Genomic DNA, 18,698 nt, shown 5'->3' with positions numbered 1-18,698 from the left:
TCAGGTCCATTCTCTACTGCGTCTGTATTCCTGTCCTGCCCCTACGTTCTTCAGAACCTTTTTTTTTTTTTTTGATTTCATATATATGTGTTAGCATATGGTATTTATTTTTCTCTTTCTGACTTACTTCACTCTATGACAGTCTCTAGGTCCATCCACATTACTATGGCCATCATTTTATATAGATAGAAAAATTAAGGTTCAGAGAAATTGTCTTTGTCAGATGTCTCACAAAGAATCACTGTATATTATACCACACAGGAATCTTAGAGTTATTTTAATCCGAATACTTTTTAAAATGTTTTTTGTTGTGTTGTTAGTTTTTTTAGATAACACAATTACCTAAGACGGTGACTTTCAGATGTTTCTGAAATGTCCTTAGAGGTACCTCATTCACTGAGGACCTGGGGACAATCCAGTCTTTCCTATTTTGACGGGAATTTTTACACATTTTAAATACAGGGATTTTTCCATGACATTTTGTTTTTATAAAGAGAGTCTGCAGCTCTGAAATGGTATTTAAGAAAAGCTGATCTTGAGAAATACTTAGGGACGGGAATATAGTAAAATTTTATCTGCCTTTTGAAGTGATTGGATGGGAGTATTTATTGGTTGTCAAAAATCCTAACTGGGCTTCCCTGGTGGCGCAGTGGTTGCGCGTCCGCCTGCCGATGCAGGGGAACCGGGCCAGGCCGCGGCGCGCCGCGGCCCGTGAGCCATGGCCGCTGAGCCTGCGCGTCCGGAGCCTGTGCTCCGCGACGGGAGAGGCCACAACAGAGGGAGGCCCGCATACAACAACAACAACAACAACAACAAAAAATCCTAACTGAGTTGATTTTACGGTGTCCCCAGTAGTTTCTGGGTTTTATCCAAAATGAAGTTTTTATTAATTGAAACTCCTTTATTGCTTCTCTAATGCTTTCTTTTAAGGCCTGATTATAATCAATTCCTTGCATACCTACAAACCTGAACTTTAAAACTGCTGAAGTCTCTTTGATAGCACAAATTTAAAGGAGCCATGAAAGTTTAGAGAAGCAGAATAAGTGATAAGAACTAAACCTGCACAAAATTTTCTCAGCCACTCAGTAGAATGTAAGTTTCATAGTAAGGGCAAGGACATTTTGTTCACTGCTATATCCCCAGCATCTAGAACGGTGTCCCTTCATTGTGTAAAATGAATAATCAATCACCCAGAAGTAGAAAGTGAAATAAATGTTCCAAAAACTAACTTTGAGTTTCAAAAATTAATGACTGTGGAAAAGTGTTACCTTCTAACAGATAAGGAGCTGGAGAGTATCTTGATATTGAGTTGCTTATCAAAACATGACAGCAGTGGTTTCACATGCAGATGTGAAAAAATTAATCTAAAGACACTTTAAACTCATAACCTCTTCTCCGGAAAGCGTTTGTTTTGGGATACTTAGGCGTTTTTAAACAAGTGTTTTTAACATTAGCCCAGGTGGTCTAGTGGTTAGGATTCGGCACTTTGACTGCTGTGGCCCAGGTTTAATTTAATTCCTGTTCAGGGAAATGAGATCCCACAAACCGCCATGGCATGGCCAAAATTAAAAAAAAAAAAAAAAAAAAAAAAAAAATAGAAAACAAAACATTGGCCCAGATGACTGGCTTGAATTTTTTTAAAATTTCTATGACCGCCAATTTCTAGAGCTTCCAAATTTGCAAAACTGCCAGATAGCCCAGGTTTTTTACCAGATTTGGATTTTGAAGTGTCCTTATAGTAATCAGATTTGCTGCTTATATTTTATTCTCGGTTTGTTACAAAAATATGCATTCCTTTAACAAGCAGTAAACCAAAAATACATTTGGTGCTTAGGAAATCAGAGGCGTATTAAGAGCTTCCCAGTGAATAATTAGAGCTTTACCGTTAAACTTTAAAAACCCAGTCCTGTATATAATTTGGAGTATTGTTGGCAAATTGGCACATGAATACCCTGAGCTGTTCAACTTGGGGTACTTCTGTCCTTGGGAAATAACCTTTTTCTGTTATTGAGAATAATCTTGCAGTCATTAATTTCATATTCTTAAAATAAGTTAATATACTTCAGGCTTATGGAAGTGTTTTTTTTAAGGGGACCCAGAGACCATGTGTTCTAGAATCTTGTTCTAGTTTAGTCTGTCTCTAATTGAGGTTGGTCAGCATGTTTGTCCTTGACTTGGATTAATGGTTAAATATAAATATACATACTTGTAAATAAGATGAACTATTGTGCTGATGTCCAGTCTTTGTAGATCAAATACAAATTAATTTTACTCTAATTTTTATTCTGTAACATTGAATCAGTTTGAGGAGTCTTTTTAAACTTCATTAATAGAAAATTTCAACTATAAATAAAAGTAGAGTTGTTGTATAATGAACTTCATGTACCTGTATGCCAGCTTTAGTAAATATTTTACACACAGCTACCTTAATTCGTTTATAATTACGTATATCCTCCATCCTGCTGTTTGTTTTGGGTTTTTGTTTTTGTTTTTTATTTTGTTTTGGCTGCGTTGGGTCTTTGTTGCTGCGCGCGGGCTTTCTCTAGTTGTGGCGAGCGGGAGCTACTCTTTGTTGCGGTGTGCGGGCTTCTCCTTGCGGTGGCTTCTCTTGTTGCAGAGCACAGGCTCTAGGCATGCGGTCTTCAGTAGTTGTGGCTCGCGGGCTCTAGAGCACAGGCTCAGTAGTTGTGGCGCACGGGCTTAGTTGCACCGCGGCATGTGGGATCTTCCTGGACCAGGGCTTGAACCCGTCTCCCCTGCATTGGCAGGTGGATTCTTAACCACTGTGCCACCAGGGAAACCCCCTGTTGTCTTTTGAAGTGGATCTTAATCTTGAACCTGTCATTTTGGATGACTCTTGAAACATTATAAAGTAGCAAAGACCAATAATTTCCAAGCAAAGCAGAATGAAGTCTGGAAGTCATTGTTCAAGCAGGTTGCTTTTCATAGCCTGATACTTTGTCAACATGTTTCACTGTCGCATTTGTTCTCTCTCTCTCTCTTTATTTTTTTTTATTTGCGGGGTGGGGGGGGTTCCCCGACTAGGAATTGAACCCGGGCCCTTCGCGGTGAGAGTGCAGAGTCCTAATCACTGGACCGGCAGGGAATTCCCACACATTTGTTTTTCTGTATAATGATTCTCAATAAATGCTTATTACCTAAGAACCAGGAATCATCACTTAGTAGTCCCTGAACTCTCTAGATCTTCTTTGGAGATAGGCACAGTTTTATAAACTGCATTTTAACAAACCTGAAGAAACTAGTGTGTTCTCTGAAGCTATTCATTGAGAAAGGTGGGATAGAGTTATAAATGCATCATTTGGAAGATGTAGACAGTGAACACAGAGCAAACATATGGTAAAAACCAAAAACTTGAAACAAATATTTTTATTATACAGGTGATTAACCACAAACATCAAGCAAGTCATGGATTGTCTTATCACTGGAAATATTTTTTTTTAATGTGATGCATTCTGTCTTGATGTGCAGGTGGCAAGATCAAATGACTTAGTATAATCCTTTCTGTTGGGTTGGCCAAAAAGTTTGTTTGGGTTTTTCTTTAAGATTGTTAGAGTTTTCCAGTAAGATCTTACAGAAAAACCTGAACGAACTTTTTGTCCAATCCAATAATTTGATGATAGTTACTCATGAAGGGAACTTTTAAAAGCATTTGGTGTTTTACTCTGACCTATATTGAATAAAACATCTTGAATATATATTACCCCATAGACTTTTTGGTCTACAGGGTCAAAAAATATAAGCATATATGTTAATGTATTGGATAATGTAATTTGTAAAATATCCAAATTCAGATAGGTTTTTGTGTGTCCCCCCTTTTTGGTATTTATTATAACAGTGTTTGCAGTAATGAAATTTAGGTAATAATGGAATTAAACAGAGCAAGAAATAGAAAAGGGCAAGGAAGAGGCATCAGATTAATGAGGGCTAAATGGAAAAAGTGAAGAGAATTCACAGTAAAAGTTAACAAAAAAATTCCCCTTCAAGAAGTGATTTATTTTTTTCTCTCTCTGAGAGTGTTGCTAATTGCTGAGATCAGCATTCATTCATTTTTTCACTTAAATACTTATTGAGGACCTACTATGTGCCATGTGCAATGCTGGGGATACAGAAGTGGACAGGAGTTTCTGTTTTAGTGATGGGGGCTTACATTCTAATGTTCTTTCACAACCAAGTGTGAAAAGAAATAATGTGATTTCAGGAGTGATGGTAAGTTCTATGACAAAAATGCGTGGTTAAGTCTATGAGACAGTGGGCAAGGGGCTACACTGACAGTGAGTGGAGAAAACTTTTTTTTGATGAAATGACATTTGAAGAGATCTAAATGTGAAGAAAAGCCAGTCATTCCTGAGTGGAAATGAATTTATCATATGTTGCCTCCACACAGAAACTTCTGGTGGTTCCCTATTGTATATATGGTCAAAAATCTAAAATCTTTAGTAGGTCTCTCTCTCCCTTGAATGAATAAATCAGTTTGGTCCTCTGTTTTGACCAGACTGATTTATTCACTGTTGTCTCACTACTTTCCTTGCCCAGCATGCTCATTTTTGCCTATCTCCATTTCTCTGCCTGGAATAACCTTTCTGTACAAATTTAAATCCTGCCTGGCTTATTACACAATTGCTCTGAACCCCAGTGTAGCACCTGCTCTCCATACTACGGAGTGTGCACTTGTTTTGTCTTATTTATATATGTTCTTTCTCTCCTCAATTAGAATAGTCTTTGTGGGGCAAGGCCATTTTTAAAAATTTTATCTAGCTATCTTTGCATATCTAGGATTAGAAATGGATAGGAAGGTATCTCCTACTATATTCTTCCAAAAAACATACATTAAGAAAAGGTAGAAGAAGAGCTTTATTTTTCTTTATCCACTCAGGAAAAGTGAACTTGGAGGAAGACCATTCAAATGAGAATGGGCAGTTAAGAAGTTGGGAAGTAGTAGAAAAGCAGGAACTACTTTGTGCATGTGCAGTGTGCCCCATTCCTGTTCACCCACCACTCATGTTTGACTTGTTAGTTTTGAGTGACAGGATTGGAATTAGGAAAGAAAAACCTTAATTTTTGTTTTAAGACAATAGTGGCATAACTGAAACTCATATCCAGGTTTTGTTATTTCAAGACTTCTTCCATAGTATACTAGGCTTTCTCTTGTTCTTGAGCTGGGTCTTTTTTTAAAAAAAAAAAAATATAAATTTATTTATTTATGTTTGGCTGCGTTGGGTCTTTGTTGCTGCATACGGGCTTTCTCTAGTTGCGGCGAGTGGGGGCTACTCTTCCTTGCGGTGCGCGGGCTTCTCATTGTGGTGGCTTCTCTTGTTGTGGAGCATGGGCTCTAGGCGCGGGCTTCAGTAGTCGTGGCTCATGGGCTCTATAGCGCAGGCTCAGTAGTTGTGATGCACGGGCTTAGTTGCTCTGTGGCATGTGGGATCTTCCCGGACCAGGGCTCAAACCTGTGTCCCCTGCACTGGCAGGCGGATTCTTAACCACTGCACCACCAGGCAAGCTTCTTGAGCTGGGTCTTGAAGCAGGGACTGACCATGGTTGGAAGAGAGATTTTATAAATGTGAGGAGGAAGAAAGTGAAGATGTAAGAAGTGAAGGTCAAAGTGTAGATGATTTGGTTTTTTTTGAAAATAGCATTGGCATTGTAATAGTATATGGAATGGTTCAAATGCTAGGCTAGGGGTTTGTATTTCCTGTGCTCTCTGTCCTGCTGTCATGGTTTCGTTTCACTTTTTCTCCAGCTGGTATATGTATATATTCCTTTTAGTGCTTTACCGATATTGTTGTCTATTCTTATATATTCCTTACTGTCTGACAAGGATGTTAGTCCAACCAGTAGTGTGGTGTTAATGCTTCTAAAACAGATTTTATCATGTCGTATTTCTTTCCAAGTAGTCGAGCATTCTTGCATTCTTCTCTTCTTCCAGAGTAAGTTCTGCATGTGTTGATTCACTTTGAAAATCTTCCAAAATCTAGTCCATCTGTAATTTGATCCATATAGCAGTCCTGAAGTACTTGAGAAAAGAGAAGTCCTGAGAGATTAAGTGAATTTCTCAGAGTTAAATGAATAATGAGAGGTAAAGGGATATTTTCTGAGTTGGTCAGTGTCTACTCTGTCTCACTTTGTTCATTATTTTGGCAATATAATCTTCGAGTATAAGAGAAGAAAGCATAAAATATGAATATTTCCTATTATTCATCATCCCCCACCTTCCCAGGACTAACCCCTGTTAACAATTCAATGTACATCTTCCACTGTCCTTTCTGTACATTTACAAGTGTGTGTGCATGCATGTGTGTCTGTGTTCTAACAAAGGGAATCTTTGAATTTTTCTCACCTGTCTTCGAGAAGCTTGCATATTAGTGGTCTGCATTTTTTAAATGCCAATGTACTATATTTCACAACATGGCCATTCCCTAAATTACTTACCCAGTGACTATTAATATGTTAATTGGTTTTGGTTTTGGTGTGCAGTATGGCAATGAAAGCCTTGTATGTACACCTTTATTTACATTTGCTGCTGTTGCTTTAGTTTAATGTCTTGTTTTTTCTTTTATCTTTTTTTCCTTTGAGAATATAAATTCCTTGATAGCACGAATTTATATTCTTATACCTTTTTGTAATTCCCTTTAGGATCTAGCTCACAGAACTGAGCAAATGTACTGACACATAACAAAGCAAAAATATTTGCAGATACTTGGAGCTGTTACTGTGTCACATTTCTATCACTGATATATTCATTAACATATTAACTGCCATTAGCTAAGTTAACCGTTTGATTTGCAGTACCGTAATATTTTGTTGATTTTTTTTTTTTTTTTTTTTTTTTTTGTGGTATGCGGGCCTCCCTCTGCTGTGGCCTCTCCCGTCGCGGAGCACAGGCTCCGGACGCGCAGGCCCAGCGGCCATGGCTCACGGGCCCAGCCGCTCCGCGGCATGTGGGATCCTCCCAGACCGGGGCGCGAACCCGGTTCCCCTGCATCGGCAGGCGGACGCGCAACCACTGCGCCACCAGGGAAGCCCTATTTTGTTGATTTTGATGTTCAGTTTCCACATGCTTCTGTTCCTTAAATTTTTTTCTCCAAAATTGAAGTGGCTTCATTGATTTTTCTGCTTATAAGAATAACATATGCTCATTACATTTAATTCAACCACTGTCAAAAAATTCAAACAAAATCTTCAACCTCACAGCAATGTCTGTATCGGAAGTTACAAAAATGGCATTTTATTATATGTCTTTCTTTGCCATCTTCTCTTTTCTCCACTTAGTATCAAGAACATTGTTTCTAATGGCTATATAATCTATTATATGGCTATTCCATAATTCATTTAATCAAACCCCTTTCTCTAGGCTCTTAAAATGTTTCTAATTTTAAAAATCAAAAATACCATTTGTTAAACTTTATTGTTCATTTATCTTTGTGTACTTGTTTCCTCAAGTTCTTAGAAGTAGAATTCCTTAGTCAAATTGTCAAGTTTATTTAATGGTTAAGTCATGGGTTGTGCAAACCTGATCTTCTGTGTAGGAGGGAAAAATAAGAGAAATAAACCATTTTTCTCATGATGCTTAGGGTCCATTTGAGGAGATAACAGTCACCTTCGGAACTTCAAAAGAACAGTTAAAAAGTACTTAACAGAGTCAACTTTATTAAGTAGTAAAACAATATAAAATGTTGGGAGGTTATAAGAGAATTCTGTTATGAGAATTAGGTATAGTTATTTGGTCAAAACTTCATGGAGGAAATGGATTTAGGATGGAAAGGACAAAATGCAGAACTGAATTTATCCAATTAAAAATAAGCATTTTCCAATAATCTAAGAATTTAGATGTCCATTAATTGAAATACCAAGAATAAATTTGCAGAAAGAATTTGAAGTAAATTACTTGTTAAATTTAAACATTTAAAACTCTTCCTGTGGCTTTCATCATAAATAGTTACTTTAAGTTAAAATAGATAACCAAACATTTTATTTTGTTCAGTTTGAAGCTCACCTATTTCAAAAGAGAAGCAGTAGCAGTAGGAAATATCTGTGCACTTAGTGTTCAAAGCATTGTTGCACTATCAGTGACGAAGTCAGGTTTGATTTGGCTTTTGAGAATTGGTCCATGCTTAGTCATGGTGTGGTTCTATCATGGTTCCCTCTGGTGGCTTTTTAGTTAGATGACTAGGGTCATGGAGAGCGTTAACATCAGCATACTTTCCCTTCACTCACTTTCACAGTGGCAGGTAATTGTTGAGTTTATTTTGGCTTGTTTTTTATTTTAAATACTCTTCATGTGCATGACATGATGCCAGAATAAGTGGTTAGTAATGATGTTATAGACAGAGGAAAATAGATGAGTCCCTGAAGAAATAAGCACTGAGGCTATTGCGGGGGGCGGGGGTGGTGTCTTCATTATAACTAGGCTCTTCGAGCTCTTACAGCTTTGGCCCCCATATCTACTTTGGTGAGCTAGACAAGACTAAAGCTGCAGAAGCTTATAGCCTAGCACAGTGAAAAGCCCAAGTAAGTTTTCCTCCTGGAGGAGAGGAGCACATAGGAAAAAACAGAGAAGAATAGCTCAAAACACCTTAGATGGAAAGCAGTTCCAACAAAGAAGATAATCCAAGGAGAGGCTAAGAAGACCTTCCCTTCCAGAGCTCAGACCAGTTTTGTCCTGGGGTACATCTTGACCACCCTTGCTCGTTAAGTCCAGGGCCCCCTGTGCCAGTGTTCTTCTCTGCTCTCTTTTCCTAGTTTGGTTCATTCAACAAATATTAAATATTTATTTAAGCATTCTTGTGTACCTGTATACAGGCTCAGGTACATAGTGGATAAAATAGAAAAAATCCTTATCCTTTTGGAGCTCATATTTTCCTTCTGTAAATCCCCCCCAAGGCATATATTACCCCCAGCTCTACTCCTGTCACCAAAATTCCACCTCTGCTATAGGGATTTAATTGGGTATTATTTGGTGTTCATTTTGTTCTTGACCCATGTAGTTGCTTTTCTTTTGGTTGGTTGTGTGATGTAAATTTAAAGATAGACTAGGGGAAAGCCAGGAGTTGCTGCCAAAGGATAGTATGGGTGGACAACAGAGATATTTAGGTTAAACACAGTGAGGCAATTTATATGTTTTTGAAAACAGATTGGAAATATAGTTACGGAGAGCATAAAAATAAGGGAGATTACTGAAGGAAAGGCGGTAGACGGCTGCTTTGAGTATCTGCTGTGTGCAGAGCTTTTTTAGATGTTACGGGGGGTGAATGTCAACTAAAAATATTAAAAGATAAGTTAGTACTGAAATAATTGGAACTAGCATAATAAAGTGGAAGGGGTGTTAGACTAGAAATCTGCTAACCAGATTTCCTAATAAGTACCCTGAAGAAGTCAGTCTTTCTGGCCTTCAGTTCCTTTGTGGAACGGGAATAAAATTGGATCAGTGAGTGGTTCACAACACTGTACGTTAAAAACTTCTGGGAGGCTTTTACAGTTCAGTTTTTGGAGGGTTGGGCTTGGGCCTGTTTTCCGAAGCTTCCACTGATATTACTTAAAAGCTCCCCGGGTCCAGGTTGAGAACTGCTGCACAGGATCAAAGGCATTTCCAATTATGACATCTTAACATTTTATGAAATAAGCATAGCATGAACAACTATAGCTGTGGAAATATATGCAAATAGGATTGTTGGAATGATTAATGTTAAGATATTATTAAGAAATCAACAGGCTGGTGTAACAAAGGGGGTAACACCATTCTTTTTGCCATTAACTTCTTTCATTCCTGTCTTATTTTCCTGCATGTTTTTTATAAAGAGTGTTAAATGTTTTTCTACAGTTTTTTCTTAATGTTGCCTAATAAGCAGCTTTGAATTTCCACACATCTATAGAAAGTTTCGATTGCTGTTTCTTATCACTGGAAAACTCCTTAGTTTGTTAATCCAGGGACTAATGAATGAGAGGAAGCAATGGGGCCTGGAAAATCTCAGCATCCTCAGCGACACTGACACTTTAGACCATTAGTGTGATGAGGACTTCTATAATGGTGGTGAATATTCCTTATTATTTCCAAAAGGGTAACTTTGAGGACATTGTCTATATTTTTCCATTCATTCCTTTACATAATTAAGAACTGAGGTAATGTAGTTTTATTGAGAAGCTTTTTTTTAAAGATAGTCATAAGATCTCAGAGTTGGAGGAAAGAATAAAAGTTATCTGATGGTTGAATTCTTTATTCACTACCCTAGAGAAATGGTTGTCTAAACTGTATTTGAACCTCTCAGTTATCTGGCAACTCAACTAACTCCCAAGAAAGCTTATTCCATCTTTGGAAAGCTCTGATTATTAGGAAGTTATTTTCTTATGTTGAGAGGACTAAAGTCTAACTCTCTGGAGTCCCTTGGGACCATAATACAGTCTGTTTCTGCTTCATATTGAAAAGTTCTTCAGTTGACTTTCCACATCTTAATTCTTCTCCAGCTAATTACATCCGTTCTCTGGCTGTTTTGTATAGCTTTGTTTTGAGACACTTTATCTTGTTTATTCATATCACTTTTGAAATGTGTTAGCACACAACAGTGTGTGTTTTGGAGGGAGAGGGGTTTGCTTTTAAAACCAGCCTTCAATAAGAGATTTCTCAACTTTGCTCATACTGTATTCTATAAGTTAATTTTGTATCACATAAATTGATCTCAGTCGTGCCACACTGTAACCCTTACTTTTGTCTAGTAAGTATTTCAGTTTGTCAGATTTTTTGCTCATAACCTAGTTATTTGTAAATTTGACTTCTTAGATGCAACTGTAGGACTTCATATTTATTTCTTCATACTAAATTTTATCTGGTATATCAATATTTTTGAATCTTAATCCAGTGAATTCACCATCCTTTTTAGCTTGGGATATTGTACCGCATTGATAATCATATCCTTTATTATACACATGTCCAGGTGGTTGGCAACCATGTCGAATAGGCAAAGTCATTTTTAGATAGTATATACAAAGCTAAGGCCCAGACCTATGTGCTGTAGATACTCGAGTCCTGTTCCCTGCTACTAGAAACTTCCCTCTGAGTAATGCTGGCATATATTTTCTTAAAGATCTGCTTTCTAAATCTTCTGTAAACCTGGAACACTCTTTTCTTGGCTTTTCCTAAGGTTAGTGTGCTTCCTCTCACTTTTTAGATCCAGTTTAAATGTATCCTCTTCAGAAAGGGCTTCTCTGGCTACCTCATCCCAAGTAGCCTCTCACAGTAATGGGAGCATTACTATTTTATTAGATCACTTAACTTTGTTCAGCGACACAAGTATGGTTATTATTTGCTTCCCCTCTTCTAGAATGTCAGCTCCATGAGGTTGGAGACTGTATCTTTTGTCACTTGGTGCTATGTCCCTAGCACCTGGCATAGTGCTTGGCACAAGTTAGGTACTCAGCTGTCAGTTGAAGGATGACTTCACTGCTGCAATGTTTTGTTGTAGTTTTACTTTGTGCATAATTTGTGTAACAAAAACAAAAGGAATATTTACCTTTTTGAATTATTCACTTTCACCAACTTTCCAGAGAGTCTGTGACATTCCAGTGATGGGATAGCATACCTCCAGTTGGAAAATCTCTGCTTTGCTCTGATCACGTTTAATCCCATCTGTAATTATCTTTATATCTAGCCCATTTTTTTCTGTTCAGTATGCTTCCAAAAGGATTTCATGAAAGATCTTATCAGTTGCCCAGATACATGTAAAAATGGACAGAATTTTAGAAATTTTTGTCTCAGATACGAGAAAAGCCTCTAATTGGGTAAATAATATCTAATTGGAATTTCAAGTAGAAGGATCCTAGTAGATTCCTTATTGCAATAAATATCTACTTGGTATTCATTTTATTTCCCTGACATATGCTTATCAAAGTGGGGCTAGATACTTATTCTTTGTGAAGTTATATTGGGTTTTAATAAATTCTCTCTTTACTAGTTCACCTGGAGTCTTGTCTGGAATCCATATCAAGATTACCAGTCTGTTGTTTGAGGACTCTATCTTTACTTGAAAATTAGAATGTTATTCAAAGAATATTGACTATAATTTAGCAGTTTGATTTACTCGTTCTTCTGATTTTATTTTATTTTATGTATTTATTTTTGGCTGCATCGGGTCTTCATTGCTGTGCGCAGGCTTCCTCTAGTTGCGGCGAGTGGGGGCTACCCTTCGTTGTGGTGCGTGGGCTTCTCATTGCAGTGGCTTCTCTTGTTGTGGAGCACAGGCTCTAGGTGCGGAGGCTTCAGTAGTTGTGGCCCGCGGGCTCAGTAGTTGTGGCTTGTGGGTTCTAGAGCACAGGGTCAGTAGTTGTAGCACATGGGCTTAGTTGCTCCGTGGCATGTGGGGTCTTCCCGGACCAGGGGTCGAACCAGTGTCCCCTGCATTGGCAGGCAGATTCTTAACCACTGCACCACCAGGGAAGCCCTAGTTTGATTTTAAATTAACTTTGTCTTTTCTGTGTTAAAGGGCAAGTGAAATATGTTTTGAGATAGAAGCTCTTCTCAGATTCTGACAGGCTTTTCCTTGTCCATTTGTTCTTAAGTACACAAGTGATCATGGTTCCCATCTGTTGGTAGACAGAATTCTTGCGGGTTTTTTCATGCAGGCACCAAGTTTTATACCTGTCTGTGAAATTTTGTAATTTGAAAGTTCATAAATAAACATCTGTATGACTTAATCATTATTCTGAAGAGAATTGTGGTTGTTAATGAATTTTTGAAAAAATACATTTTCTGTTTTAATAATATGTGTCTTTTTTCTCCCCCCACCCAGAGAATGGATCTTGGAGAATGTCTGAAAGTCCATGACCTGGCTTTAAGAGCAGATTATGAAATTGCATCCAAAGAACAAGATTTTTTCTTTGAACTCGATGTATGTCATTTTGCTTCAACAAGTTAGATTATCTTTTGCAGTAAAATATTTTGAATATGGATTCATATCTCTTAATGGGAAAAGGCTCTTAGCAAATTATCTTTTTTGTGATTATATGAAGGGTAGTACTAAATTAAGATTATGTACTTTCTTGACTAACAATATTTTTTTAAAATGGTGAAACGGGATTTTAAGAAAATGTGTGAAAGTTGTGCACATCATATATTCTTTTGAAAATTAAGCATATTCTTCCCAATTAAGGTAGTTGTGATTAAGGAAATACCATCTTAAGCAAATGTAAACAACTAATTTCTAGTGTATATAAAGCCCTTTAATTACTGAATTATTACGTTCGTATTTATTTTTGTATTTGTAAATATATATGTAGAGAGAGAGAGGATATTAAGGACAATGTTGTTTTTTATGTAAAACTAATAGAAGAAATATTAGAGGAAATAGAAGGTAGAATTTAGGTATCTAAAGGGCTCAAACTCTTGACTTTAATTTTTTTTTTTAATAGAAAACGTACCAATCAGCATTACATAGAACATACTGATGACCATAAACCTTATATGTTTTATCAGTGAGGTAGTAGGTGTTTCATTTGGTTTGGGAGATAAGGTAGTAAATAGGCCCCCCAATCTACTTTTTTGAACTTCCAAGAATTTCTGCTAACGGAAATGAAGTCATCTATGGAAACATAATTTAATATGGGGCTGGAGCAGTTAGGGAAACACCTTAAAGTGATTGTGTTATGATTTAATATACACTGGGCATAAAATACAGCAGAAATTCACCACCATGTAGATGTAGGGGTATGGTGTTTTCAATCTTTTTCTATTATGGTATGGTAATACATTTTTTTTTTACATATCAAGTATCTACAGATTAAATTTCTAGAAATAGAATAACTGAGTCAAAGGCCAGTTTTGCCTGGTTGCCCTCCATGAGAATTATCAGTTTATACTCCCACCAGTATGTATGAAATTATCTATTTCCCATAGACCACATAGTGTGCTGTCAAGATTTCTATGTAGCTTTGATAGATGAAATGTGAAATATAGTGTAATTTTAATTTGCATTTCTCTTATGAGTGAGTTTGAAAAAATTTTATAGATTTAAAATCTGTTTTTATTTCCTTTTCATTGAACTGACAGTGTACATTTTGCAGGGGGTGGGTGCTATTTGCTAATCTTGGATGTTAGTATTTTTCTAATTGATTTGCACTGACTCTTTACAGATAATGAAAATTAGTCCCTTTTCTCAGATAATACATTGCATTTTTTTCCTATTTCTTTTTTGGTAGTTGTGAGTCTTGCAAAATGTATAGTTTTCCAATTTATTAATCTTTAAAAAATCTATTCGATTAATTCAAAAGGCCTTCCCTATCCTGATGTGATGAGAATTCTCTCTCATGATTTCTTATGGAATTTTTATGGCTTTGTTTTATATATTTAAATCTGTGATCCAACTTAAATTTATTCTGTTATAAGGAATTGAGGTATAGAGCTCTCTTTTTCCAGATAGCTACTTAGTTGACCCAACACTATTTATGGATTAGTTCATCTTTTTTTAAAGATAAAATTTAAACTAAAAGAATTAAATAGCTGTTTCTTTCTCATCACAGATAAAAGGTTTTATTTTGCCTTTTCATGAAATTCATGGGTTAATCAACCATTTTTAGAATTTGATATATGTTGAATAAATTTATATTTTTAAACATTTGTGTTTTGAATTAGCTGTATTTCTCTACAGTAAGATATGAAAGTTTGAATCGGTTGGTTTGTGAATAAATCTTTAAAGTTTACTTTTAAATGAATTGTTATTTAATTATAGCTATATTAATATATGCCTGATAAGTGTCTTTTATATAAATATTGACCTGGATTTTTGCAGTGTAGACACTGCTAAAATTCTCAGTGGTTTATTCTTTGAGAAAAGGGCAAGTTTTCCTGATTGTAACATTTTCATTGTGAAAAATTTGAAAAGTACATGAAAACATTATTAAAAATTATCCGTATATTCAGAAATAACTGTTAACATTTAATGTATGCTCTTCCATTTTTTCTATGCTACTTTATTTTACAAAAATGGGATCTTGCTGCATTTAACGTTTTAGAACTTTATTTACAAATAAATCATGACCATTTTCTTATATCCTTAACGTGTTCTACTGACACCTTTTTTAAATGGCTGAGGATTAAATTTTCCAAGTGTTACCTGGATATTTAGGGTATTTACAGCTTTTCACCATTAAAAATAACACTGTGAAGAACATCTTTGAATATTAATTCCTCCATATACCTCTGATTACTTTCTTAAAATAGATTTCTAGAAGTAAAATTACTAAGTCGGGGTCATTTTTAAAGCTTTTGATAATGATTACCATGGTGCCTTTTTATAAAGGCTGTGCTAGTTTGTGCTTCCTTCAGCATAGTATGAGAGTGGCAGTTTCCTTATAGCCTTACCTTTCCTGGGAATTATTTATGTCTATTCTTTGTCAATTTGATAGATGATGAATAGTGTTTTCAATTTGTAACTGAACCCAGTTTTGTTATTTCTTTTATTCCCGTGGTAGCATTTTAAATAATAAAGTGTAATTTGTGAGTAAAGATATTTATGAATAAGGTTGATTTTTCTTGCAGTAATTGTCTTTTAATTAAACTTTGTAGGCTATGGATCATCTTCAGTCATTCATTGCAGATTGTGATCGAAGAACAGAAGTGGCTAAGAAAAGATTAGCAGAAACTCAGGAAGAGATTAGTGCTGAAGTTGCAGCAAAGGTAAGATTTTCAATCATTTCATTAATACAAAGTATAGTTTTACCTCACTACTTTTTTTTTTTTTTTTTTTTTTTTTTTGCGTTACGCGGGTGCAGGCTCAGCGGCCATGGCTCACGGGCCCAGCCGCTCCGCGGCATGTGGAATCTTCCCGGACCGGGGCACGAACCCATGTCCCCTGCATCGGCAGGCGGACTCTCAACCACTGCGCCACCAGGGAAGCCCTACCTCACTACTTTTGTTTTAACTTTTTATTTTGAAATAATTACATTCATAGGAGATTGCAAAGACATATATAGGGAATTTTAAGTACTCTTCCTTTAGCCTCCCCTAGGTTAACATCTTACACAACTACAGTACAGTATCATAAGCCAATAAATTGGTATTGGGCCAATCCTTACATTTAATTCAGATTTCACCAGTTAGGCATATGTGTCTGTAGCTCTATGCAGTTTCATCACCTGTTACTTGGGTAACTACCACCATAATTAAGTTACTTAACTGTGTAGCATCACTTCATACTCCCTTGTGTTACCCCTTTATAGCCACACCCATTCCCCACTAGCCCCTGGCCATCACTAATCTATTTTCCATCTCTATAATTATGTAATATCATTGAATATTATGTAAGTGGAATCATGCAGTATGTATCCTTTTGAAATTGGCTTTTTTCACTCAACACAACTTCCTTACTATTCATACAAGTTGTTCATCAGTAGTTCATTCCTTTTTATTTTTGTGTATTCCATGGTATGTATATACCACAGGTTAACCTTTCACATATTGAAGGACATTTGGGAAGGACATTTCAGTTATTGGCTAATACCAGTAAAGCTGCAATAAATCTTTACGTACAGATTTTTGTGTGGACATACGTTTTCATTTCTCTGGGATAAATGCCCAAGGATACAGTTATTGGATCATTTAGTAAATATATTTTTAGTTTTGAAAGCAAGTGCCAAACTTCTTTCTAGAGTGGCTGTACCATTTTACATTCCTGCCAGCAGTGTGTTAGTGATCCAGTTTCTCCACATCCATGCCAGCAGTTGATGGTGTCACTATGTTTCTTTCTTTTTTTTCTTTGGCCGTGCGGTGTGGCATGTGGGATTTTAGTTCGCCGACCAGGGATCAAACCCCTGCCCCTGCATTGGGAGTGTGGAGTCTTAACCACTGGACCGCCAGGGAAGTGCCACTGTATTTCATTTTAATCATTCTGAAAGGTGTGTGGTGATATCTCACTGCAGTTTCAGTTTGCATTTCCCTAATGACTAATGATGCTGAACATTTTTTTCACGTGCTTATTTGCCAGCTGTATAACCTCTTTTGTATAACCTCTTCAGTGAAATGTTTGTGTATGTCTTATGCCCATTTTCCAAATGAATTGCTCATTTTTTTAATGTTGAGTTTTGAGTATTCTTCAGATGTTCTACTCTACTCACTACCTTTTAAAAATGTTTTGTTGAATACTTATATGCAAAAAGTAAATAGAAAAGTACAGTGAACCCCAGTGGATTTAAAGCCATCAGTCTTGTGCTATTGTTTCATTATTTTAAAAGCAAATTCGAGACGTCATATCATTTCACCTCTTAAACATAACCACAAAATTACATCCATAAAGGTAACAATTTTTTAATATTATCCAATATCCAGAATGTGTTCATTTTTCCTGTGTAGAGTTGGTTTGTTGAATCAGAATTCAAAGTCCACATATTGACTTTTGTTGGTTTGACTTCCTACTTTATAGTATTTTGTACCATTCAGTATAGTCTGGCACATTTTATGAAAATGCAGAATGGAGACAAAGTTAGTCAATAGAGTTTAGGTGACATGATTAAATATAGTGCCCATACATGTGTGTACAAAGGGAAATGGATTCCTTTGTTTGAGGAGAAGGGTTACTTTTAACCAACTTTTTCTGTAAAGTTCCGTTAAGATGGGGACTGTAAAGATGGGCATCCTAAAGTACAAGGAATCTCATTTCTCATGGTTGAAAGAGATCCACAGGTGTTGGCTAGACCCCAGCTGTATTGATTTATACAGTATTGTATTGCTTATCTATCACCACAAAAATGCTGTTTAACAGACTACCTCAAAACTTAAAACATTAGGGCTTCCCTGGTGGCGCAGTGGTTGAGAGTCCGCCTGCCGATGCAGGGAACACGGGTTCGTGCCCCGGTCCGGGAAGATCCCACGTGCCGCGGAGCGTCTGGGCCCATGAGCCATGGCCGCTGAGCCCGCGCGTCCGGAGCCTGTGCTCCGCAACGGGAGAGGCCACAACAGTGAGAGGCCCGCGTACCGCAAAAAAAAAAAAAAAAAAAAAAAAAAAACTTAAAACATTAAATATTTATGTAGCCCATGAGTCTATAATCAGTGACTTAGGCTGAACTTGACTGGGCAGTCATTCCTGTCTCAGCTGGGCTCACTCACATGTCTTCCAGTCGTCTGGAGGCTGCTGAACTATGGTCTAAAAGGCTAGCCTGGCCATGTTCTCATGGTGGTAGCAGAGGTGAAAAAGTATCCAGCCCAGTCATACAGGCACTTTTTAAGCCTTCCCTTATGTCATATTTGCTACCGTCCTGTTAACCAAAGCCAGTTACATGGCCAGGTTCAGAGTCAGCATATGATGGTACTCAGTTAAGTAGCAAAGGGCACAGATGCAGGAAGGGTGAAGAGTTTTGGTCATTAATGCAATCATTCTGTGGCAGGTATTTAAAGAAAATATCATTTTGTTAAAAGTGGTAGGATAATGATAACAGAGTTGGGGATTTCTTTGAGGGACAAATATATTGGATTGAGGTAAATTTAAGAAGTAAAGGTTACTGGCACACTACTTTGTTGGGACTGGATGTCCATTTCAAATCAAAACCTTCTTTGTGGGACTTGCCTCGTGGTCCAGTGGTTAAGAATCCTTCTTCCAATGCAGGGGACACGAGTTTGATCCCTGGTGAGGGAACTAAGATCCCACATGCCACAGGGCAACTAAGCCCACGTGCTGCAATGACTGAGCCCGCACGCCACAACT

At 37.0% G+C, this 18,698-nt stretch overlaps 1 protein-coding gene across 13 annotated transcripts in view; it reads left to right on the top strand.

Moving 5' to 3' along the window:
* LUC7L2 (LUC7 like 2, pre-mRNA splicing factor) overlaps positions 1-18,698 on the top strand; it is a 57,436-nt gene that overhangs the window by 20,358 nt on the left and 18,380 nt on the right. For all 13 annotated transcript variants that reach the window (XM_028489695.2, XM_028489697.2, XM_028489696.2 and 10 more), the window contains 2 exons: positions 12,798-12,896; positions 15,569-15,679. In XM_028489695.2, the coding sequence (XP_028345496.1) occupies positions 12,798-12,896; positions 15,569-15,679 (210 nt within the window). The remainder of the gene's footprint in view (positions 1-12,797; positions 12,897-15,568; positions 15,680-18,698) is intronic.

Source organism: Physeter macrocephalus, chromosome 5 (assembly GCF_002837175.3).
Source record: "Physeter macrocephalus isolate SW-GA chromosome 5, ASM283717v5, whole genome shotgun sequence".
Classification (NCBI taxonomy): Eukaryota; Metazoa; Chordata; class Mammalia; order Artiodactyla; family Physeteridae; genus Physeter; species Physeter macrocephalus.
The sequence above is the reverse complement of the archived record's forward strand: the minus strand, read 5'-3'. Positions and strand labels throughout refer to the sequence as shown.